The sequence below is a fragment of the Solanum verrucosum genome, unplaced genomic scaffold (genome assembly GCF_900185275.1).
Source record: "Solanum verrucosum unplaced genomic scaffold, falcon-dt-bn FXZP01000102.1, whole genome shotgun sequence".
In the NCBI taxonomy this organism is placed as follows: domain Eukaryota; kingdom Viridiplantae; phylum Streptophyta; class Magnoliopsida; order Solanales; family Solanaceae; genus Solanum; species Solanum verrucosum.
This window is the reverse complement of record NW_026019930.1, coordinates 2269263-2294202: the sequence shown is the minus strand read 5'-3', so window position 1 is coordinate 2294202 and position 24940 is coordinate 2269263. Positions and strand designations below refer to the sequence as shown.

At 31.4% G+C, this 24940-nt stretch overlaps 2 protein-coding genes and 1 pseudogene across 2 annotated transcripts in view; all 3 read left to right on the top strand.

Moving 5' to 3' along the window:
* The first annotated feature begins 4358 nt into the window (after positions 1-4358).
* LOC125832462 (probable 2-oxoglutarate-dependent dioxygenase AOP1) overlaps positions 4359-24940 on the top strand; it is a 78460-nt gene continuing 57878 nt past the window's right edge. The window contains exons 1-3 of the mRNA XM_049511624.1: positions 4359-4751; positions 4837-5158; positions 5512-5576. Of these exons, the coding sequence (XP_049367581.1) occupies positions 4378-4751; positions 4837-5158; positions 5512-5576 (761 nt within the window). The 5' untranslated portion in view covers positions 4359-4377. The remainder of the gene's footprint in view (positions 4752-4836; positions 5159-5511; positions 5577-24940) is intronic.
* Positions 14496-16292, top strand: LOC125831358 (probable 2-oxoglutarate-dependent dioxygenase AOP1; annotated as a pseudogene).
* On the top strand, positions 20083-21236 carry LOC125832414 (probable 2-oxoglutarate-dependent dioxygenase AOP1). The gene is made up of 3 exons (XM_049511563.1): positions 20083-20469; positions 20556-20877; positions 20988-21236. The coding sequence occupies exons 1-3, from the start codon at positions 20093-20095 to the stop codon at positions 21234-21236; spliced, it is 948 nt and encodes a 315-aa protein (XP_049367520.1). The 5' UTR covers positions 20083-20092.

Here is a 24940-nt window from a genome sequence, read left to right as displayed (position 1 = left end):
TAACAATGTATCTTCTTCCAGATTCATAAACTAAAAGAATAAATTCAGACGATGCAACAACCTAAAAAAATTAAACAAGTCAATGATACATTAAATGAAATACCATTTTTTGATGTTTTTGAAGTAAGACTAATCAAAGTTTTCTAATGGTTCAAGCTTTCACAAACATAAAAGATAGAAAAGAACATGTTTGAGTTCTGATCGAGGCAAATTGGACATGGCAAAGAACTGGATGACATCTCCACTACTAAGACATCCATCTCCATCTGTATCAAATTAACTATCCCATCATTCAAAAATTATTTCTTTTTTCTCTTATTTGCACAAAAACACTAAAAAAATTATCAGAATCAGCAAAATTGAACCATTGTTGATAAATCTTCTCGTGTTCTTTTGAACATCGATTAATGGGGATTGATAGATCGCCGGATGTAGCATCAATGTAGATCTCCATCCATCTTGTATGTTGTATCATTGACGGATTTGAGATTCCATCACTTTTGTAACCTTCATAACTCACCTATCAACCCAAATTCTTGAATTTCTCAACAAAATTGATATATTTATCTTGTATCAGTAACTTTTTTGAGTTTTTTTAAATTACCACTTTTTTCAGTATTAATGGTTGTTCAATGGAGAAGATGTAAATTTGAAATTTGGAATTTGTGATATGTTACCTATTGAGATATGGACTGATAAGAATCAGTTAGGCGATAATCAATGAAATTAATATAAGTAAAAATAAATTTTACGTGCATTAATCAAGGAAATCAAAATAAGTAAAAATAAATTTTACCTGATTTGTTCCTTTTTAAGCGCAACAAGAAGTTGTTTACAATGTATCTGAACGGTAGGTATGTATCCGGCCCCTCATTTTTTAAGGGATTTTTGTAAATTGAAAATTAGTAGGTATAGGTTGTAATTTAGATCTTACACTATGTGAATCCTATAATTTATACTAATTTAAAAGAAGAAGGAAAATGCCCATGATTCAAGCCAGCGTTGCAGCCCATTTACCCAAGAACTCAGCCCAAATCCACTCAAATATTCAGCCCAAACGTGAGCCCTAATTCTAATTCGTGCATGCAGCTGCGCCTGGTCCAAAAGAGCAGCATCGTTCTTCCTCTTTGAGAAAGTTTCAGAGATCTTTAACATTATGCAGAGCTTAGTTTCTCCATTTTCGTGCAAGTGTTTCACCTCTCTCTTCTGCAAAAAGTCAGCGCCCTCTTCCTCTTCCTGATTCACTCTTTCTTCTTTAATTTAGTCAACAAAAAGCCAAAATACTTTTGACATCTCTGATGAAGAATCACATGCACAATTTTGAATTCAAAACGGCTCTTTTACTTCTTCAAATCCCGCCCAAACTTGAGCCAAGAACCCTAGTTCATGGCTATAAATACCAACATATTCCACTCATTTCAGGGGGACTTTTTGGACCTTGATAATAGCCTTGACATCCATTCTTACGAAAAGAAGTTCTTCTGCCCCGATAGCGTCTTGAACTATTGTCTTTTGCTCTCAAAATTACCTTTTGTATTCTGTTGCGATCTCAGCCAAAGCTCTGGTTGTAAGTTTGCTCGAGTTAGTCGTGGTTTGAGCTTACCTTCGATCGAAGCACCTCGCTCACTGCCCCGCAACAGGTTATACTCGCCTCCCATGTTTTCTCTATTTCTATCTACATGATTTATAATGTGCTCTTCTATTTTAAGAATGTCGTATATCAATCAATTTTTCTTAGTTAGTTATTATAAAACCGATGCTCTCCTTTCACGTCTAGTTAGCTTAACCTTTAAAAGTGATTGGGATGAGTCAGCTGCACGAAATCTTTTTTAAAAAATATTAATTATCTTTTGGTGTGTTAAGAAAATTCAGCTCATTCGATTATATGCAGAAACATTGCTTAAGGGATATAATTTTACTTTGTTTTAGTTTAAAAAATAAACTGTAAGTCATTATTATTCCTTAGATTATGTTACGTGTTTTCTTCAAAAATTGTAAGCAGTGGCATGTGTAAAAAATAAAAATCTTGTTTGATTTTATATAAAATATATAGTTGCTTTGATGTTGTGTTCGAAAGTCACTAATTACAAAAGTGATCATATTGTTTGGCTCTCATGCTTAGTTACGTGTTAAAATAATGTATTTGAAGCGTAACCTTACTTAGCTCTATCTATTCTTATTTAGTATATTGTTTAAAGTTGAATAGTCTTACTAATCTTTTTATCCTCTTTCTACTTGCACGAATTTTCGGAGCAAAAATGGAGTCCCAATTAAGGACTCTCGCAAATTTAGAGTCTCATGGACTCAACATCATCATACCCGCACATGAAAGTCGATATCCTAGAATATCCAAATAGCAAGCAAAATTCATTTGGAGGGTCGCTTTTACTTATTACTATTTAGCATTTATTTGTTTTAACTTGCTTGTGTGTTTTGGATATGTGCTAATTTCTTGTTAACTAACTTGATATAGTTGTTTGGGTTTGGGTACATCAAGTTAGAAACAAACCTTTGTAGTTATTTTAGCTTTTTTATAAACTTTATTTGACAACTTTTCTTTAAGACACTTCATTTTGCACCATTTTTTAACTCACTAGATTTATTAAGTTTTGTTCAAACTTGACAATGTCTTTTAAAAGACAAAAGATATTTTGTTCTAAACTCTTATTTTGCTAAAACTTTTCTAAAGGGAGCACTTTGTCAATCAATGAGCTAATTCTTTTTTTAATTACCCTTTTTTAAGCCATGAATTTGTCTAAATTGATCTAAAGAAATTACTCTTTTTCATTCTAATACAATTGCAAAAAGCTTTTAAAATAAAAAATGTTTTCCAACTTGGTTACTCAATTACTTAACCTTTAGCACTCTTTTCATTTTTAACCTAAGTTTGGTCGATAATCGTATTTTTAACGAATCTTAAAGGATGCCTTACCCCTTCCCTTTAGGATAACTAGAACCCTTACCTAGAATCATTCAAGTTAAGTAGACCATTTAATTGAAGTCATTTTAGTATTACTTAGTTAAATATTTAGGTGTCCTAATTCACCATAATTAATTAGGTGGCGACTTCTTAAGTTAATTAATTTGGAAATCACCAATATGTTGTACACGTTTTGACCTCGAGTTAAAATGGGGTATAACACTAACAACTTAATAATTTAAGTATTCGCCCGTTATTAATTAAAGTATTCGTGTTGCTATATTATGCATCCGCCCGTTAATTAAGTATCCGTGCTGCTAACAATTGAATAATTTAAGTATCCGCCCGTTATTAATTAAAGTATCCGCGCTGCTATATTAAGTATCCACACTACTATATTATGTATCCGAAAAACATTAAAAAAAAGGAATTTTTGGTAATTAATGAAAGAGTAGGGAAAGGAAGTAATTTCTTTCTTATACTATGTCATTTTCCTAATTTTTACTTAAAATTATAATAAACAATGAAAGTGAACTCATAACTTGAAAATATGATAAATTAGTGCTAAATCACTAAATATTAAATATGTAAAATTTAAATAATGATTTTGCCTTAATATCTCAATATCATGATATATATACCACTTGCTTTAACCCCACACACACAAAAAAAAAAAGGATATTCTAAAGCACAACCTGAAAAAGTATCAAAAGTTAGTACTAAAAACTTTAATTACTAAATTCATAAAATTTTAATTTTAATTTCACCTATATCTCTTCATATTATACATCACTTGCTTTCGCTATAATTTTTTTTTTAAAAAAAAAAAAACTCAAAACTCCATAAGCACAACCCAAAAAATATCACTTTGCTTAACTGATAAATCTTTAATAATATAAAAACACCCACTCACTATTATTTTCAATTTGTATGGGAAGTATTTGAAATTTTCTTTATCTATTTTGAATCATAAAGAGTCATTCCAATTTACAGTTACGATAATCAATAAAAACATCATTACGATGGAAATCGGTTAGTATTAACAGATAATGAATTTTTTTAAAAAGCATACAAATAAAGCTAACAACCCAATAAATCATATAAACCTCAATAAAAACAACCCAAATCCTTTCTTTTAACTTTTGAGAATTCATTTTCTTTACCACTAAATATTTTCTTCCACAATCCACAAAATTCAAACCAAAATTTCAAAAATATTGAATTTTCGATTTTGCCTACATACCTAAGAAAGCTTAATTTGTTTAGCAACAATGCTATTAATTAGGAAGGCCTACTTATCGTTGAATTATTAAGCAATTTGCATTAAAGATTTGTTATTTTTACATGGGAAAAGTACTTACCTTCACTTGTTTCAAATTCTTTATAAATAGATTCAATTGCATGCATAGAATTAAGCATAATAAATATATAACAAAAATCTATTCTTCCTAGAAAAAATGGGGTCCAAAAATATCAAGCTTCCAAAAATAAACTTTTCTCATGAAGATTTAAAGCCAGACACACTTGTATGGAATCAAGTGAAAAGCCAAGTCTACAAAGCACTAGTAGAATATGGTTGTTTTGAAGCTTTCTTTGATAAAATTCCAACAAACCTTCAAAAATCTATTTTTGAAGTCTCGCAAGAGTTTTTTGATCTCCCTTTACAAACCAAACTTCAAAACATTTCAACCAAACCCTTCTATGGCTATGTGGGACAATACCATCCTTCAATTCCACTATTTGAAAGCATGGGAATTATTGATTCTAACATCCCTCATAAAGTTGAAAAATACACTCAACTTTTATGGCTTCAAGGAAATCCTTCTTTCAGGTAAATATTAATCTTTCTCCATTATTTCTTTTTATAACATGCATATTATTATTGTAATTTTTTTCATTTTTATATGTGTTGGCAGTAAAACTATCCAATCATATTTAGAGCAACTATCAAAGTTAGACCAGACAATAAGAAGAATGATTGTGGAGAGCTTAGGTGTTGAAAAGTACATGGATGAGCATATGAATTCGACCAACTATCGTCTTCGATTGATGAAGTATAAGGAACCTCAAAGCGATGAGACTAAAATAGGACTACATGCTCACACAGATAAGAACATTGTTACTATACTATACCAAAATCAGGTGAAAGGTCTTGAAATTTTGACCAAAGATGGACAGTGGATCAATGTTGATCCTACACCTGACACTTTCACTGTCATGATTGGAGACTCTCTACATGTAAGCTCTTCCAACATTAACAATTTATGTAACTCTACTTTTATTTTCTGATATATAGTGTTGTGAAACTTATAATTTTTCCAAATAAAAGATGTTCAACTGATCATCCTTCAGTCTTTGTGTTCCCACCACTGAATATAAAAATAAATAAATTATAATATCAACTTACTTTTACCAATTAAGATAGGTAATGTGTCTTATGTTTTTGGTTACTATCCCTTTTTTTTGGCCGATTATATCTATAGCTATTATTTTAGATGATTTAGTTTGTGAATATATTCTTTTGTATTTGCAAGTATAAAGTTCAAACATATTTAGCTTTTCTGAATATGAAGGATTATTGTTGTTTGTAGGCATGGACAAATGGTCGGATGCATGCACCATTTCATAGAGTGATGATGAGAGGAAACGAAGCAAGGTATTCAATTGGTTTGTTTTCAATACCTAAAGCTAGATACATAATAAAGGCACCAAAAGAGTTGGTAGATGAAGATCATCCTTTACTCTTTAAGCCCTTTGATTATCATAAATTCCTTTCTTTCGGCTACACTGAAGAAGACATGAAATGTGATTTTGCTTTGAAGGCCTATTGTGGAGTCTGAATTTAATTAACTTGATTATATTTACTAGTAGACTAAATAAATATGCTCCTTGTGAGTATATGCTTGTGTTTTATGTACTAGCTAGTCTGAGAAATGATCCAAGTTAATCTATCTGTACTTTACGCGATCGATAAATATTCTGATGTTGATTATAATATAATTTTTGATGCATCATAAATGAAATACTTTTTAAGATTTGAATATTAAATAAATCTATACTACAATTTTTTTGTAATTTTAATAGGTAGATATCAACGTCGTTCTTCTTTTAACTCAAATATAAATTCATGTGTGTTTAAATATTTGTCGACTTTTGACCCACTCTTAAATAAAATCAAAACCCACACTTTCTCACTTTTACAACACAGCATATATAACTAAAAAAGTTTATTGAAATTCCTCGTAAGGTGAGAACATATAGTAATCTACAAATCACTTTATCTGAAAAAAAATCTTTTATCGCTTGTTATTCAACTTTTGGTAAAAGTTTTGAGTTTTTTTTAATGAATTATAATATAATATTTATGATAAGAGATCGGAGAAAAATCAAGCAAATTACTATATTTCAAAAATATTAGTACACTGTTACAAATATAGAAAAATAAAAAGAATAATAAGGCTAACTTGTTGCTTAACCTCATAAATATATGAATGTATTCACCAAATCGTTATCGTAAGATTTGTTTTCTTTTCAAGATGATTATTTAAAATAATGTTCATGTATCTAAGGAATTTGATTTCGTTTACGCTCTAATTTAGTTTTTCATGTTTAATATGAGAATCGGAATGAGTAATTTAATGTTACACTTTTAAGAATTGCCTATGAAAATACTTACAATTACAGTTAGAAAATTTTAAGAAAAATATTTTTTTTAGACTGATGATATGATATATTGCACACTATAGTGAGATTCAAATTCATTATGATAGAATCTTCCTCGGTCCAACATTGTTAATGGTCTGTTTAATCCTTACTCTATAATTGAATTGCAATGTTAGTTGATATTTGTATGAGTCTCATATTTTGATTAAATTTTCGATGGTAAAAGATTGTTGATTTTTTTATTAACGGCCTCCAATGATCATTGATATAAAAGAGTTACAATTTGAACTTTGACACACCAAACTCAATACAAGATCTTGGGGTAGAAATAGAGTTATATAAACTCTACAAGTTAACACCAAAAAAGGGGGAGTCTAAGCTAGCTATTACTCTACTAACTTGACTCCTTGACAAAGAGGATTCAGGGGGGTTCGTAAATAAAATTAGAAGGTTTGACCTGCTGCATTCTGAAGGAAGGGAGCTCCCATCTATTTGTGTTAATTAATCCCCTAACTTACCTCGAGAGATCAGAGAAAGAGTTGAAATCATGTATTGCATCAACACTATAGCTCTTGAATGCTAATATATCAACAGATTTGTTGGCTTTCCTGAAGCAGATGATAAATCCATGAGATTCAACTATTTGTTGTGCTTCTTGAATCAATTTATCCAATCTCCAAGGCGTTCTCCATTCTCCGTTTATGCATTTTACTAAGAGTAGGGAATTCGTTTCTCCCCAAACCCTATCATAACCTCCACTAACACACCATTTAAGACCATAGAGTAGTGCACATGCTTCAACCATGTTGCTAGTACCTTGGTCTAGACCTAAAGAGTAAGCAATCATCATGTTGCCTTGACTGTCTCTGATTATCCCTCCTCCACCACAACTTTCTTGAACACAACTTCCATCATTGTTTAGCTTAGTACAATTTCTAGGTGGTTTGTGAAAGTCAAGAGTGGGGTGAATTAAAATTCTCTCCAGTCGACTCACCTGCACGTTAGTAAAACAGATATACAGAGATAGTAAAAATAGTAAGTAAATGACACAGAGAGTTTATACTGGTTTGAAATACCAATGTGGTGCCTACTTCTAGTCCCCTTGGGTTACAAAGGTTTCCTTAAGAGCTTATTGAGAACTTGGTTATTACAGAATGTTACCATTAAGAGCCTCATCTGATATGCAAATCAGATCTTCTTCTTCGACACAACCTTTACTTGTATAACCTACACTCAGATCTTTCTTTCTCTTTTCTTTTCAATTGTTCACTCAAGTGTGTACAAAGTTTTATGAAAGACAAAAGAATATTACAATATAAGTTCAAGTGAAGTGCATACTTCACAACTATGACTAAGAGAGGTTTATATAGCTTTGGAGGTCTTTGCTCTTTTACGGAAACCTAAGGGATTTTGAATCAAGGATATTTGATTAAGTCCTTGATTTTATTCTGATTGATCTGCTGAGTCATGTCCATAGAAGATATGTGCATGAGCAAATCTATTTATTCCTTTGTATGAAGATCTTCTTGTGGTCTTGAATCTTTGGCTGATCTGGTTAACTTGAATGCATCCCTTGATTTCAATTTCTTCCTTGTAGTCTTGGATGTTAACTGATCTTGTTGTCTTGAAAGTATCCTTTGATTGATGCACATTATCTCTTTTCTTCCTTAGGTAATTTGTTCTGCAGTCTTGAATATATTCTGCAATCTTGAATATATTTGATTGATTTATGAAATCTCTAATTGATCATGATCTGCTTTATTGATTTTGGAATCTGATTGATTCTAGAGATCAAGAAATATCTTTATTGCAATAGTGAATGCAATATTTGTTTTCCTTTTGTGGCTCGTACAACACATGGCTTTCCCGCTTGATATAGTGTATTTTGATTTCTTTCCTTTTTGATTTATTTGCCTTGATTGATGATTTTGACTATCTTGAATATATTCTGCATCCCTTGATTGATGAACATATTTTCTCCTTCTTTAGGTGTTATATTCTTGGCTCATCTATTCTCTTCTTTGCCTGCAGCAAGTCATAAGTCGGTTGAGTGTTTATATGTGAGGCTAACAGTTTGAGCCATTATATGTGTTAAATAGAAGGTCATATTCCTTAATTTACAATATATAGCTGAGCTACTAATTTGTAATTGTTCTTTATTGATTACTGATAAAATTATTAGTTATCAAAATTATATAATTTACCTTAAAAATTGAGGAAGTTAAGTATCATAATCTTTGCTTTGTCCTGTTCCTGTTTTGCCTGAAGACCTTCCCTAACCCCTTCAAAGAGCACATGTTTATTTGAATATAAGTAGTAATTTCTCTGTCAATTATGTGAATTTTTAAAAAAAATTTGTCACAAAAGAGAATATTATTTTTCTATGTTAAAAATAATTTAACTTTATGAGATGATTTATATTCATACAAATATCTAAGGTTGTTTTAAACCATAAAATTTCAAAAAAATCCTTTTTGTCTTTTCTTAAGAATTCTCATATCTAATTAAATGGTGTCACATAAATTAAGACGAAGAAAATAATAACTTATAAGGATAGTCCTTTTTTCTATACTAGTTCTCTACTTCCTTTAAAGCGTAAATATCTATTTTTCTTTGCACATGCATCAAATATTTGGTATAAGTCATGATCAACTTTTTCATACAATTAGATACTATGGTGCAGTGGTGAGCACGCTATCTAGACTTTAATAAAAAAGTATGTGTGGTTGATTCGAAGACTTATCTTTTAAAAAATAAAATTAATTGAATGGTTCATTTATAAATATCAATAGGTGTGTGTTGTATCATTCAAAAGTACTCCATTTTTTTTATAACGATATATTAAAAAAGAGAAAATTATAAATAGATAGAATAAGATATTATGAGATAATTGACTATTAAATTACTAGAAATAATTGTGACAAAAGCTAAAACACAATTAATTGCAAAAAAAAAGGTCCATTAATGTCAGTACACATATATTCCATTTTGTTCAACATATTATATTTTGGAGAACCGATGAATTACACATTTCATCATCTATCTAGATATTTTAAACAATTGAAATTCATGATATATATATTTTTTATAATATTACAAGAACCATTGAAATTTACTGCGATATTAGCTACGAATTTGTAATTGTTCTTTACGGATTACCAATAATATTATTAGTTATCAAAATAATATATTTTATCTTAAATATTGAGGAAGTTAAGTATCATAATCTTTGCTCGAATATTGGTCCATCTTTCATGTTGTGGTTATTATTGTTCGATTCTTTGCCCTCATACAAAATTCAAACCAAAATTTAAAAAAATATTGAATTTCAATTTTGCCCAAACTATGCCTAGCTATACATACCTAAGAAGCTTAATTTTTTTTAGCAACAATGCTATAAATTAGCTAGGAAGGCCTACTTATTGTTGAATTAATAAACAATTTGCATTAAAGATTTGTTATTTTGTTATCACATGGGAAAAGTACTTACCTTCACAGAGGTATCCGTCACTTGTAAGGAAGGACCTGGTCATGTTTACAGAGGGAACTGGTTGTTGGTTGCTAAAGGGAAAATGTGAGTAAGTTTGTCACTATCAAAAAGGGGGGAAATATTATTTTAAAGTTATTCGGTAATTTATTGATTTCACAAACTATGAGATCTTATAGGGGACCCGATCCCATGAGAGACTGAGAGTTCAGTTATGTGAAAACGACAGCTATAAAAAACCTGCAACCACTGTCATTACTATAGTGGTTGGTACGCGTCTAAAGAGCAGTTCTCTCAGCCAATGACATTGCTCTAAGATTTTTGTCTATTTTATAATATTCTCTTCACAAATGACATAACCTTAGTTTTTGCATTTCAGAAGAATCACACACCAAAAGTCATTCCAAAGAAATACTTCTCAAATACATCGAGGGACCTGATAGAGTTATCATTTGTTCTTAGTTTTTATTTGAGATTATATTTTTGTACTTATTAGCTGTATGATCTATTCCTGAGTTAGATGTAATGACCCGAAAGGTCATTTTGGTAATTTTCGTGGAAATGACTATTTTGCTCTTTCGGTAGTTGCCCCGAGTCCCATGTTTTGTGGTTGTAAAGTTGGTTTGAGGAAAAGTTGGTAAAAAAGTTGAGTTTTTGAGAAGTTGAGTTTTTATGAGTTAAAGTTGGTTAAAAAGTGCTTTGTCGAGTCATTTGGAGTTTCGGGAGTCGGATCGGATTTCCGTCGATTCCGGCAGTTCTAGAATGTCGAAACGGGTCTGTGTGAAGTTACGGAGTCGAATTTGGAGTTGAAACGAAGAATTGAGGTCCTAAGTTGCTAAAGTTGTAAAATTTTGATAAAGAGTTGACTTTGGTCAACATATGAGGTTCCGAGGCTCAGATTGAAATTCTGAGAGTACCATTGGTTTCGGGAGGCGATTCTAAGTCTAGAATGAGTCTTGGTTGAATTTTTAGACGCTCCGTTTGAGTTTCGAAATTTTTTGGCGTTAAACTAGTTTCTTGGCATCTTATTGAATTTCGGGTCAAGGAGTCCTCGAATTCAAATTCCGACGGTTCCATTGAGTCCGAAACGTCGAATTTAGTGGGGGTACATATTTAGTTTGTGTGCACGAGATTCCGAACGAATCCCGAGGATCCAACGGGGACTTAAACTTTGGTGTTATTGTTGTTTCAGCTGCTGTGTTTTTTTTCAGCTGCAACAACAGTCTTTTTTCTTCTTTTTTAAAGCCAAAAACAGTAGCCATTTTCCCCCAACTTGAAAAATACCCATTTCTCCATTTTTAGACTTTGAGAGCTCGAAAATAGGTGATTTTAAGTGGGTTTTCGCAAGGAATTCATTGGGTAAGTTATTTCCAACTTATATCTTTGATTTCCATCGATTATTTATGGATTTTAACATCAAAATTTGAAATCTCAACTGAAAAATTTTGGGGGTTTTGCCTAATCCGAATTTAATAGAAAATTTGAGTTTGTGAACTCATTTCAACTCCTTTTTCGAAACGGTTTTCACTATTGGATTCTAAATTTCTTGGGGAACATTTTTCACTAAAAATTTCTAGATTTCGAGAATATTTTTCGGAACGAGATTTTTTTGACCATTTTACCCTTTTCTCCAAATTTCTCGATATTGGTGTTGTTAGATTCGTATTGGTTGTGAGATTCCATTTATGAATAGATTGTGGTGATTTGGAGCGTGCTCGGAAGGGTAAAACTCAAATTTGAGTTACTAGTTGAAGTGTTTTGAGGCAAGTGACTTCTAAACTTTGTTAAACTCTTAGACTACACATGACTACTTTCATAATTGTGTTGGGGAGTAATGGGGATTGAGGATGGGTTTTATTTGTTGATTGAAATTGTTGTAATTGAAAGATGGGGAATAAAACGAGCTAAATGTGTTATATGTGACTTGAATTTGTTGAATAAGTCATGTGATAACTGATATTGAGGGGATAGAAGGGCATGAGTAGGCTATGATTGATACCGACATTGATGTTGAGACAGATGATGTGTGATACTATGATGTGGTCGTGATATGGTTGTGATTGAGACAGACGATGTGTAATACTATGATGTGGTCGTGATATGGTTGTGATTGAGACAAATGATGTGTAATACTATGATGTGATCGTGATATGATTGTGATTGATGACATGTGCATATTCATTATTCATCCCATGTGTGAACTATCTGTTGCATGAGTTCTGAGACACTGATATGATGATGGATGGATATGAGACACAGTTGAGACTAGCTCTGGCTAGAGATATATGAGATGGACTAGCTCCGGCTAACGATTTGGATGCCGATGGGATCTGGTTTCGGCGGTGATACATGGTCCATGTGTGGCCCCCATGGGTTCTGATTTGAGTATTCAGCGCGGTCTGATTACGTCAACAGATGTGTATCTTATGAGAGACATGCATCACGACTACATGACATCATTATTGCATTTGCATCGCATTTGACTTTATCTTTGTCTGTGGTGTGTGGATTTTTCCTATTTGCCCCTCTTCATGTGATATATGATCTATTTGCTCTTACATGAGGATATGAGGTTGATGTTGAGACACTGTTGGATATATCTGTTGATTATGAATTGTGTAGTATAGGTTGTTGGTTCGCTGTTAGAATAAAGTTTCGGTGGTTCGGTTGGGATTGAAAGGAGTTGTTTGTAGCTGCTAGTTTAGCTTAGTTTAGTGTTACTTGCGAGTACCTGTTGCTTTTGGTACTCACCCTTGCTTTTACACAGTTGTGTAGGTTGACAGCTCTATCAGATCCGACTTATTACTCATCTTCAGATTAGAGCTTCTAGACTTACTTGAGAGGTAGCGGTTCATTCCAGACGTGCCCTCAAGTTATCTATATTTACTGTTCTGTTCTATTCTAGAACTTTACTATCAGACTTGTATATTTTATTCAGATTCTGTATTAGAGGTTTGTACATGTGACAACCAATTCTGGGGTTATGTTGAGTTTATTTAAAGACTTCCGCTTATCTTTCTATCTTATTCTTGTTTTATAAATTCTGTATCGTCGGGTTTTTGGGTGTTAGGCTGACGTGTCCGGTGGGGTTTGGGCACGTGTCATCACATCTGGTTTTGGGGTGTGACAGATATAAAAGAATCAGATCACTTCGAGTTTTTCTCTATTTGCCTGAGTACAACTAGAGTTAGCTCTGTTGGATTCTTTAATTCTATATTAGCTAGAGTTGGTTGGTGTAGTGGGCAATAGACATGTTGTTCTGTTTTGTGTAACAAAGTTGTTACAGTGAGGGGAAAAGGATTAAGAGTTTAATTCTTAGGTTACAATAGAGTTTGTAATCTGAATCTTACTCTTTGAAGATTAATGGAGTTGAATTGAAATCTTGTGCGACATGGGGTTTCCATGTAAAAACTCTCTTGTGTTCTTTATTTTATGTTTTTACTTTTCCCCCTGTTCTTGCTGAGTCACGGAACTTGGTTTATTGACTGGTGGTGGACGCATATATTTCATTAGAAATATTCTTGAATTTGTAATTGTTCCTTAGAATGTTGGTTTCTCTTTCACGTTGTGGTGATTATTGTTTGTTTCAAAAAGCACAAGTTTATTTGATGTTGTAATAATATATAATGTTGGTTTCTCTTTCACGTTGTGGTGATTATTGTTTGTTTCAAAAAGCACAAGTTTATTTGATGTTGTAATAATATATAATGTTGGTTTCTCTTTCACGTTGTGGTGATTATTGTTTGTTTCAAAAAGCACAAGTTTATTTGATGTTGTAATAATATATATATATATATATATATATATATATATATATTATTATTTTATTTTTTTTATGTTTTCAATCAATAATCGATATTCGTGTTAAAATTTAATTAATCTGAATTCGTGTTACATTTAGAGTGGTAATAATCTTGGATGGTCCTCTTTCCTATTCTAGTCGTCTACTTCCTTTAAAGCGTAGAGGTCTTTTTTTTTTGCACATCAAATATTTGGTATAAGTCATGATCAACTTCTTAAAAAAAAGGTCCATTTTAAAAATGTCAACGAAAGTATGTTTATCTTTTAAAAGTAGTATTATTTCTTTATAATGATATATTAAAAAAGAGGAAACTATCTACAGATGAATGAGATTTTATGAGAAATTGAAATTTAATATCAGAAATAATTGTGTGAAAAGCTCAACACAATTAATTGCAAAAGAAGTCCATTAATGAAAATACACATATTTTCCACATCTAGTTAATTAATGATTACATATTGTTTCAATGTCAAACTCTCTATGAAAAATTTGCTTCAAATTTTATATGTCCACAAAAACATATAAAGTATTATTCCAAATTCATTATAACTAGGTCCAGCTCCATGCATAGTATTAATTAAGCATAACAAACATATAACAAAAGTCTCTTCTTCCCAACATATATGGGTTCTAAAAATATTAAGCTTTCAAAAATAGACTTTTCTCAAGAAGATCTAAAGCCAAACACTTGTATGGAACCAAGTCATGAAAAACAAAGTTCACAAAGCACTAATAGAATATGGTTGTTTTGAAGCTTCCTTTGATAAAATTCCAATACATCTTAGAAAATCTATTTTTGAATCCTCACAAGAGCTTTTTCATCTCCCTTTACAAACCAAATTTAAAAACATTTCTAAAAAACCATTCCATGGCTATGTTGGACAGTATCCTCAAGTTCCAGTCTATGAAAGCATGGGCATTTATGAGGCTAACATCCCTCATAAAGTTGAAAAAATCACTCAAATTCTATGGTCTCAAGAAAACCCTTCTTTCTGGTAAAAAAAAGCATTGATCTTCTCCATTTATTCTTTATTATAACATGTCATATTATTATTGTCATTATTTTAATTTATATATATGTGCTGACAGTAAAACTATCCAGTCATACTCAGAGCAACTATCAGAGCTAGACCAAACAGTAAGGAGGATGATTGTAGAGAGTTTAGGAGTGGAAAAGTATATGAATGAGCATATTAATTCGACTAACTACCTTCTTCGATTGATGAAGTATAAAGGACTTCAAAGCCCTGAGACTGAAATGGGACTAAATACTCACACAAACAAGAGCAATATTACTATACTATATCAAAATCAGGTGAATGGATTCAAGTTTTGATCCTACACCAGACAGATTCATTGTCTTAATTGGAGACTCACTACATGTAAGCTCGTCCAACTCACTAAAATAAAAATTGTTGGGCACAAGATACATTGTTGTAAAACTAAAAGTTTGATGAAGGATATTATATCTACTTATTTTAACCTGTTAAGACAGGTAATATGTCTTGTTCGTTAGGTTACTAATTCCATTTTTATGTGCGATTATTTTTTCAAATGATTTGATTGTGAAGGTTCTTTTATATTGCTAGTGTAAATATACACTTTTTTATCTTTCCATTTTTGAGGATCTTTTTTTTTTGAATATATGAAGGATTGTGTTTTTTAACGTAGGCATGGACAAATGATCGAATGCATGCACCATATCATAGAGTGGTGTCTGAATTTAATTTAATAAATTATGTTTACTAGTAAAATAAATATGTATACTTCTTTGAGTATATACTTATGTTTTATGTATTGATATGCAAAATAATACAAAACTTTTGTAATTTTAATAGGTAGATAATAGACATCAACATCATTCTTCCTTTCTACCAAATATAAAGTCACGCGTATTTCAATATTTACTGAGTTTTGACTGATACCCACCTTATTGCTTATCAAAATGAATAATTTAGTGTTAACTTTAAGAATTGCCGATCAAAATACTTACAATTACAGTTTGAAAATATAAAAAGATAATAATTTTCAATGAAAAAGATTGTTTTCTTGTCTCATATATATGTGTGTTAAAGAGTAGGTCAAATTTCTTGATCGTTGAGACAAACTGATTTACAATTGGAATTTACTATAATATCTGAGCAACAAATTTGTAATATATTGTTATTTATTGATTACTAAAACAAAATTATTAGTTACCAAATTAATATATTTATCTTAAAAATTGAGGAAGTTAAGTATCATAATATTTCATGTTGTGGTATTTCTGTCATTTACGTGACACGGAAGATTTACACCTATACAACTATACAAGTATCTAAAATTATTTTGGAACATAAATTTTAAAAGTTTCCATTTTGTTTTTTAATAAGTTTGTAATTAATTAAATGATGTCACGTCAATTAAAATTTCAGGAGTAATAATTTTGGCTGGTCCTCTTTTCTATATTAGTCTTCTACTTCCTTTAATGCGTAGAGGTCTATTTTTCTTTGCACATCAAATATTTGGTATACGTTGTGATCAAATTTTTCATACAACCAGATTTTATAGTATAGTGGTGAGCATTTTAGGCCACATTTGTTTTCATTAAAATTATGACGTCTCAATCTGAATGCACATCCGAATGATTAACATTTTGTCTCTAGCTTTAAACACTGAATTATTAAGATTGTTTATTATTAAATATATGAATATAAGTGATTTTATATATATATATATATAATTTTTATTAATATGTAAACACAATAAATATTATAATTCAAATAAAATAGTAGTTAAATATTATATTAACAAGATATTAGAAAAAAAACATAGTCTTTGATAAACGTTAAGATATTTAAATTATAAATTAATATTTTAACTTTGATAAAAAATAAAAAGGAACTACATAGACTATATATATAAATTATAATAATAAAAGTAATTGTTAGAAAACAATATAGTCACCTTTTTTTTATTCAAAAACACATTTATGAAGTTGTTTTGCACTTTAGTCATAATAAAAATTTTACAATAAATTTTATCAATTCTTGATAAACAAGCCGCAAAAACAAAAATGAAAAATATAAAAAAAATAATTTGGATAATTAATAAAGTTGGAGAATAAGAGAGGCTTGAATATACTGTCAGAATCTGAATATCAAATGCATCTCAATATTTTGCACTATTCATTAGCATGAGGCTGTATAGTGATTTAGGGTGTGTTTGGTATGAAGGAAAATGTCATGTTTGGTTGGTGAGTAGAACATATTTTCATGAAAAGATTTTTGTGTATGATTTATGAATGAAAAATATTTTTGAGAAAAAAATTAATTTTACTAGAGAGTAGAAAATGATTTTTGAATTGAAATTGAAAATATTTTTTAAAAAATAAACTTAATTTTTTTGGAGGGAGGGTGGGGTGGGCTGGCGGGGGGAGGGGGTGGCTGGGGGGATAGGGATGAGATGGGGTAAAAAAATAAAAATTTGAAATTAAAATTATTTTTAAAATATAAACTTAAATTTTTTTTTTGGAGAGGTGGGGGCAGATGGGGGTTAGGGGGTGGGGTGGAAAAATAAAAATTGAAAATATTTTTTTTAAAAAAACTTTTAAATTTTTATTTGGAGGGGGGGGGGGGGGGGGGGTCAGGATAGGAGTGGTGTGGGGATGAAAAATAAAAATTTGAAATTGAAAATATCTTTTTTTTAAAAAACTTTAATTGTTTTTTTTTTTTTGGGGGGGGGGGGGTATAAATAAAATAAAATTGAAGTTGAAAAATATTTTTTAAAATAAGCTTTAAATTTATTTTTTCAACAAAAAGAATTGATTTTTTCAACATAAAAATTGTAATTTGAAGTTGGAGGACAGTTGTTGAAAATGTTTTTCTTAATTTTTGAAGGAAAGTCATTTTCCTTAAATTTGAGGAAAATGAGTTGATTTGGAAAACCTTTTACCCAACCAAACATGAGAAAAAATTGGAAAGCATTTTTTTAGGAAAATATTTCCTTCATACCAAACACACCCTTAAGGGAACTTTCATAAATCTCACTAGTTTCGGAGCTAATTATTTATGAAGGACCCAATGTCATAATTCTTCGAGTGACAACAACAATATACAGTCAGATGCATCTCATTAGTTTGCACTATTCACTCGCCTAATTGGCTATATTGAACTTAGTATTAGGTATATGGGCTTATGCATAATCGTTAAAATTAGATATAAGGTATAAGACTTCTCTAGATTTTAAGATATCTAAAAATCCAAAATTCAATTTGTAGTTTAAAATTCAAACCGAAAAATAAAAAAATATTGTAATTCAATTTTGTCCAAACTATGCCTAGTAGCTCTACCTAAGAAGCTTAATTTGTTTAGCAACGTTGTTATAAATTAGGTAGGCCTACTTATCGTTGAATTAATGAACAACTTGTATTTTAGATAGCCGATGAATTACACATTTCATCATTCATCTAGACATTTTAATCAATTGAAATTCACAATATTTTTGGATAATATTGAAAGAACTTTTTTTTTTTTTACGTTTAAAAAGACTAATAGAGATAAAGAACAAAAAATTCTATCTTTTTAATTTAATTCTTTAAAAGAGCAGTAGGATTTTCAACAATTGAATAATATTGTGCTGCCATTATAAATATATTATTTAATTTTTACAGATTAATTAGCTATAGAATCAGAGTGATGAATCATTTAAGAAGATCTACTTTAGCCTACTCAATCTTTTTATATCCATAAAAGCCCACCTCAAATAGAATTATGTGTTCATGTCGTTCAAATTAAACATGAAAAAATTCGATTGAGATTTTTTAGATTTATGAAACTAAAATCCAAATGCAATTCAAATGAATTTTGATTCGTTCAGTATTCTTAAGTTCGATTTCGAATATAATCCATTTGATTATTTCGAATTCTTAGTTTTGAGCCTATAAATTGAATTTGTTTTTCTTACGAAAATGATCATAAAAATAAAGTATTCATGTCAAATTGCTTTAATAATTTCTTATTCCAACCACAATCCATAAAAACTCGATCTAAACATCAATTAATATACTTCCTTAAGGACCCAATGTCATAATTCTTCAAATGACAACAACAATATACAGTCAGATGCATCTCATTAGTTTGCACAATTCATTAGCCTAGCTAATAGGCTATATTAATTGATTTAATATGGTATTGGACATTTGACCTTATTAGTATTAGGTATGTGGGATTATGCATAATCATTAGAATTAGACATAAGGTATATTTTTTTTCTAGATTTTTAGATATCTGAAAATTTTAGTATAAATTAAATACAAACCAAAAATTCAAATATATTGCATTTCAATTTTGCCCAAACTATGCCAACGATGTTATAAATTAGGAATGCCTACTTATCGTTGAATTGATAAACAACTCGCATCAAAGACTTGTTATTTTGTTATCACATCGGAAAAGTACTTGGCTTCATAGGGTTTTGCCCTGATTTTCTTATCATAATTTAAGATTTATTTTTCCTTAAAGAAAAGACAAAACATTACCATAAATGTTTTTACTTTTCTTGAAAGGAAAATATAATATTCTTTCATATTTGGTTTATTCTCTCCTTTTAGGACTCTTTTTCTAGTAAGAAAAGGTTTTAGGACTCTATAAATATAAATATAGGTTTGTTTCTTCTAACACAATAACAATAACATCCACAATGTAGTCGTTTAATACTTTTGTTTATGGGGAGATTTATTCTCTCTAAAGTTTCAATGTTTTTCTTTATATTAGTTTTGATATAATAATATTTTGATTTTTTAGTATAAGTTTTTGTTATTTGATTTATTAACTATATGATTTGCAATTGTAAGCTTCCGCATGACGCCCTAATCACCCTTCATAACCCAACACAATTAACTATGAGTAGTTTTGAAACCCAAAATTATTCAACTATGTCTAGTTATTTTTGTGAAATATCAATAGTTGAGTGACTTTTTAAGATAACTATTTATAGTTGAGTGACTTTTGAGAAAGTTATTCATAGTTAAAGTGAATTTTGAGTTATAAAACAAAGTTTAGTGATTTTCTGAGAAAACAACTGACTTTCTGAGAAAGTTATTCATAGTTGAATGATCTTTTAAAATATTATCTCTAACATTTTAGGTTGTGTTATTCCAAATCCTATATAAATAGGTTAAACTTCATGCATATAATTAAGCATAACAAACATATAACAAAAATCTCTTCTTTCATGAAATATGAATTCTGAAAACATCAAGCTTCCTAAAATAGACTTTTCTCATGAAGACCTAAAGCCAGACACACTTGTATGGAATCAAGTGAAAAGCCAAGTCCACAAAGCACTAGTAGAATATGGTTGTTTTGAAGCTTCCTTTGATAAAATTCCAATACATCTTAGAAAATCCATTTTTGAATCCTTACAAGAGATTTTTGATCTCCCTTTACAAACCAAACTTGAAAACATTTCAACCAAACCCTTCCATGGCTACATTTCAACCAAAATATTTCCTTCATTTCCACTCTTTGAAAGTATGTGCGTTGATGATGCTAACATTCGGGGTAAAGCTGAAAAATTTGCTCAAATTCTTTGGCCTCAAGGAAATCCTTCTTTCTGGTAAAATTTAACATGAATCTTCTCAATTTGTTCTTATTATAATGCCCATTTTCATTGTTTTCTTTTGTGTGTATATGTATTGTCAGTAAAACTGTTCAGTCATACTCTGAGCAACTATCAGAGTTAGATCAGACGGTAAGGAGAATGGTTTTGGAGAGCTTAGGCCTAGAAAAGTACATGGATGAGCATATGAATTCAACCAATTTCGTTCTTCGATTGATAAAGTATAACACACCTCAAAGCAGTGAGTCTGAAATAGGAATAAGTGCTCATACAGACAGGAGCATTGCTACTATACTCTACCAAAATGAGATAAACGGTCTTCAAGTCATGACCAAAGATGGGCAGTGGATCAATGTCGAACCTACACAAGACACTTTCACTGTCATGATTGGAGACTCTCTACATGTAAGTTGAGCACTATAGTTATTGTTTTAGATGACTTGATTTGTGAAAATTATTTTATATTGTCCGTGTATTGAAGTTCAAACGTTACTTAATTTTTATATCGTACGTAGGCATGGACAAATGGCCGGATGCATGCACCATATCATAGAGTGATGATGAGAGGAAACAAAGCAAGATACTCAGTTGGTTTATTTTCAGTACCTAAAGGTGGATACACAATAAAGGCACCAAGAGAGTTGGTAGATGAAGAGCATCCTCTACTGTATAAGTCCTTTGATGTTCAAGAATTCCTTGCTTTCACCAACACTGAAGAAGGCATGAGATGTGAATCTGCTTTCAAGACTTATTGTGGACTCTAAATATAATCTATTTGATTATGTTTACTACTAGTATTGAGTGACTTTCTAAGTGAACAAACCTGTTGACTGACTTTCTAAGTGAACAAGCCTAAGTTGAGTGATTTTCTAAGTGAAGTATTCAAAGTTGAGTGACCATATGAGATATTACCTTGTTAATATAATGAGTCTTTTCATTGTTACCTAACGATGTATTTAAACTATACGATACAATAAAATTTAAGTGACAATAAAAAAAAATTGTATTTAAATCAATAATACAATACAATACAACATATAACGGCAACCATAATCAAGGTATAGGGATTGCAAACGCAAAGCACGACGAAGCGATTGTAGGACAAAGCCGCATAAACCCGCAAAGATTCTTGACCCATCCCAACAAGGGAAAATTTATGTTTCTAACGTGCCTCGCCCAACCCCGCACAAATCTCCTGTTAAGATGATTATGGAGACAAGCTAACCTTTATCCATGGAAGTAGTGAAGTAAAGCAGAAAGGAGAAATGTATTTTGGGGAAAATCACTTAAAATGATTTTTCATTATGAAGTCACGTGTATTTATACAGAGAAGATACAAAATATCAAATGAGCTAATGAACCTATACAACTAATCAGAATAACAGAGTCTAAGCTAGGCTATTCTAACTAATCAATTCAACTGGCTAAGCTAACTAATTAATGGAAGTGATTAACTAACTAACTAACCCTATAATTAGAATTGATTGATCTCAACACTCCCCCCCCCCCCTCAAGTTGGAGGTGTGGCAAACACGGACAACTTGTTCAATGTTGCAATATGCCTTATGCCAGTCAGTGTCTTGGTCAGTATGTCTGTGAGCTGAGTGTCTGAACTTATATGGTGAAGGGAGATGAGTCCTTCTTGAAGTAAATTTCTCACAAAGTGACAATCAACTTCAATGTGTTTGGTTCGTTCATTAAATACTGGATTCCTACCAATGTGAAGGGTTGATTGACTGTCACAATATACAGCCATGGGAGTTGCTTCTTGGATTTCCAGTTGAGTGGACTATTCCCCAGCAACACAATGTAGCCACTTATTGATTTTTTGGAATCAGGGCATGCAGCCCAATCAGAATCACAATAAGCCTTAACATCATATGATTGTTCTTGTGACATGAAAATCCCTAGAGTAGGATCTGTCTTGAGATACCTTAGTAGATGGAATGCTACTTGTAAGTGTGGTTCTCTAGGATCTTGCATAAATTGGCTAAGATGTTGCACACTATAGGAAATATCCATTTTGGTGTTTGTCAGGAAATTTAGCTTCCCAATAAGCTTCCTGTAAAACAGAGGGTCTGACAAAAGAGTTCCTTCTTTGGCATAAAGCTTTATTCCAGGATCTAGAGGAGATATGCAATTGTTCCTGTTAGCAACATTGTAAGTTCTCAACATATCAAGAACAAACCTCCTTTGTGAAATAATAAGTCCATCCTCTTTATAAAGTACATCCATTTCAAGAAAATAGTGCAATCTTCCTAAGTCTTTTATTTTGAACTTATCATGTAGGAAAGTTTTGAGCTCTTCTATCTCAGTATCACTTGTACCAGTTAGAACAACATCATCCACATATACAGCCACAAAGATGGTGGAACTTGCAGACTTCTTATAGAACAACGAATAATCATTCAATGAGTGAGTATAACCTTTGGAATACAAGGTTTCAGCTAACTTTGCATACCATTGCCTACTAGCCTATTTTAGGCCATATAGTGACTTGTTCAACCTGCATATCATCCCTAATTGGTGTACTGTCAAACCTGGTGGTACCTCCATATATACCTCTTCATGTAACTCACCATGAGGAAATGCATTATTCACATCAAGCTGAAAGATGTTCCAGCCCTTCTTTACTGCTATGACCAACAAAGTCCTTACAATTGTCATTTTAATCACTGGTGAGAAGGTCTTTGTATAGTCAATTTCAGCTTGCTGAGTGTAGCCCTTCACTACAAGCCTTGCCTTGAACCTTTCAATAGTCTCATCAGCCTTATGTTTTACCTTGTACACTCACCTGCATCCTATGGCTTTCTTTACACCAGGTAACTTCACTAAATCCCAAGTATAATTGGCATATAACGCCTCAAACTCCTGTGTCATAGCCTGCTGCCAAGAAGAATTCATAGCAGCTTCCTCATATGAAGATGACTCATCATCACTGCTAATGTTTCTCACAAGTGACTTGACTCTCACATTCCAAGACTTCAGGTGGTATATGGTGATGTTTAGAAAAGACATTATTGAGGGAAATATTTGTATTGGATAGTTGGTTCAGTGTGTGTCAGTCATAGTCTTAGGTAGTATGTAATCATGTAAGTAAGCAGGCAACTTGTGAGATCTAAAGAGTCTACTTGAAACTGTGGGCTCAACTCTATGAGGGGTGATCAGGTGAGTTAACTGAGTGATTAGGTGAAATAATTGGAGTATTACTTGCATTAATTACATTATGTTCAACATCAGGTATAATTTGTGGCACAACTTCAGTATTAACAGTGTCTATAAATGGTACAGACTGAAGGACAGAAGGGAAAGAAGAGACATCAGAAACCACATCAAAAGGAAAAATATTTTCTTTAAAAATTACATCCTAGAGACATGTGCTTTCTTTGTAGCCAGACTAAGGACCTTGTAACCCTTTGATCCGAATGGATATCCTACGAAGATATGGGGTGTGTTTCTGGCTTGAAACTTATCTCTTTGTGATTTTGGAAAAGTAGAATATCAAAGGCAACCAAAGGTTTTCATATGAGAGTAGAAAGGCTTGGATTGGTACAACAACTCATAAGGACATTTGCCCTTGATGTATGTGGTCGGCAACTTATTGATGATGTATGTGGCACACAATATGAATTCCCCCTAATATTAAGAAATGATGATATTTCTTTATTAACAAACTCAAATCCATTATCAGTTCTGAGAGTCTGTACATTGGTCTGAAATTGGTTTTCAATCATGGATATAAATGTTTTGATGACTGACAAAATATTTCTTTTACAAGTCAATAATTGGGTCCATGTACATCTACTATAGTCATCAACAATGGTGATGAAATATCTATAGTTGTCATGTGTTATCATAAGGTAAGGACCCTAAAGATCCAAATGCAACAATTGAAATATTCTGGTAGAGGTGTGAGTATTGGTCCTATGGGGAAAATGTAATCTTTCTTGTCTTGCCATTGGGCCGATGCTGCAGATAAAAGGTTGTTTGGTGGAAAAATTCTCAGGTATGGATCTCATTTATTTCATCTTCACAAAGGGTACATGCCTTAATTTATTGTGCCACAACACATTCACATTATCACATGCATGAGTCATAAAGGAAACATAAGCAATATGTCTATTGTGATGTGAAAAGGAGTTTTGTGCAATAGAAGGCACACATTTATTGAAAATAGAAATGTTATTCATACATTTATTGAAAGTAGAAGTGTTATCTATAATGGAGACTCTATGAGATTGTGGATTGGGATTACATGAGGAATCAGAAAAGGAAGCAGAGTGACTGGTATTCTTCAAACACTTGAAACATAGAAAGTAGAGTCCATCCTTTGCTTCACCAATCACCAGAGGCCTCTTCATTGAAGGGGCCTGCAAAATACATGAAGATTCAGTAAAGGAAAGAATGCTTCCAGGTATAGATTTGGAAAGACAATGAATAGAGACAAAGTTATACTTAAAGGAGGGCA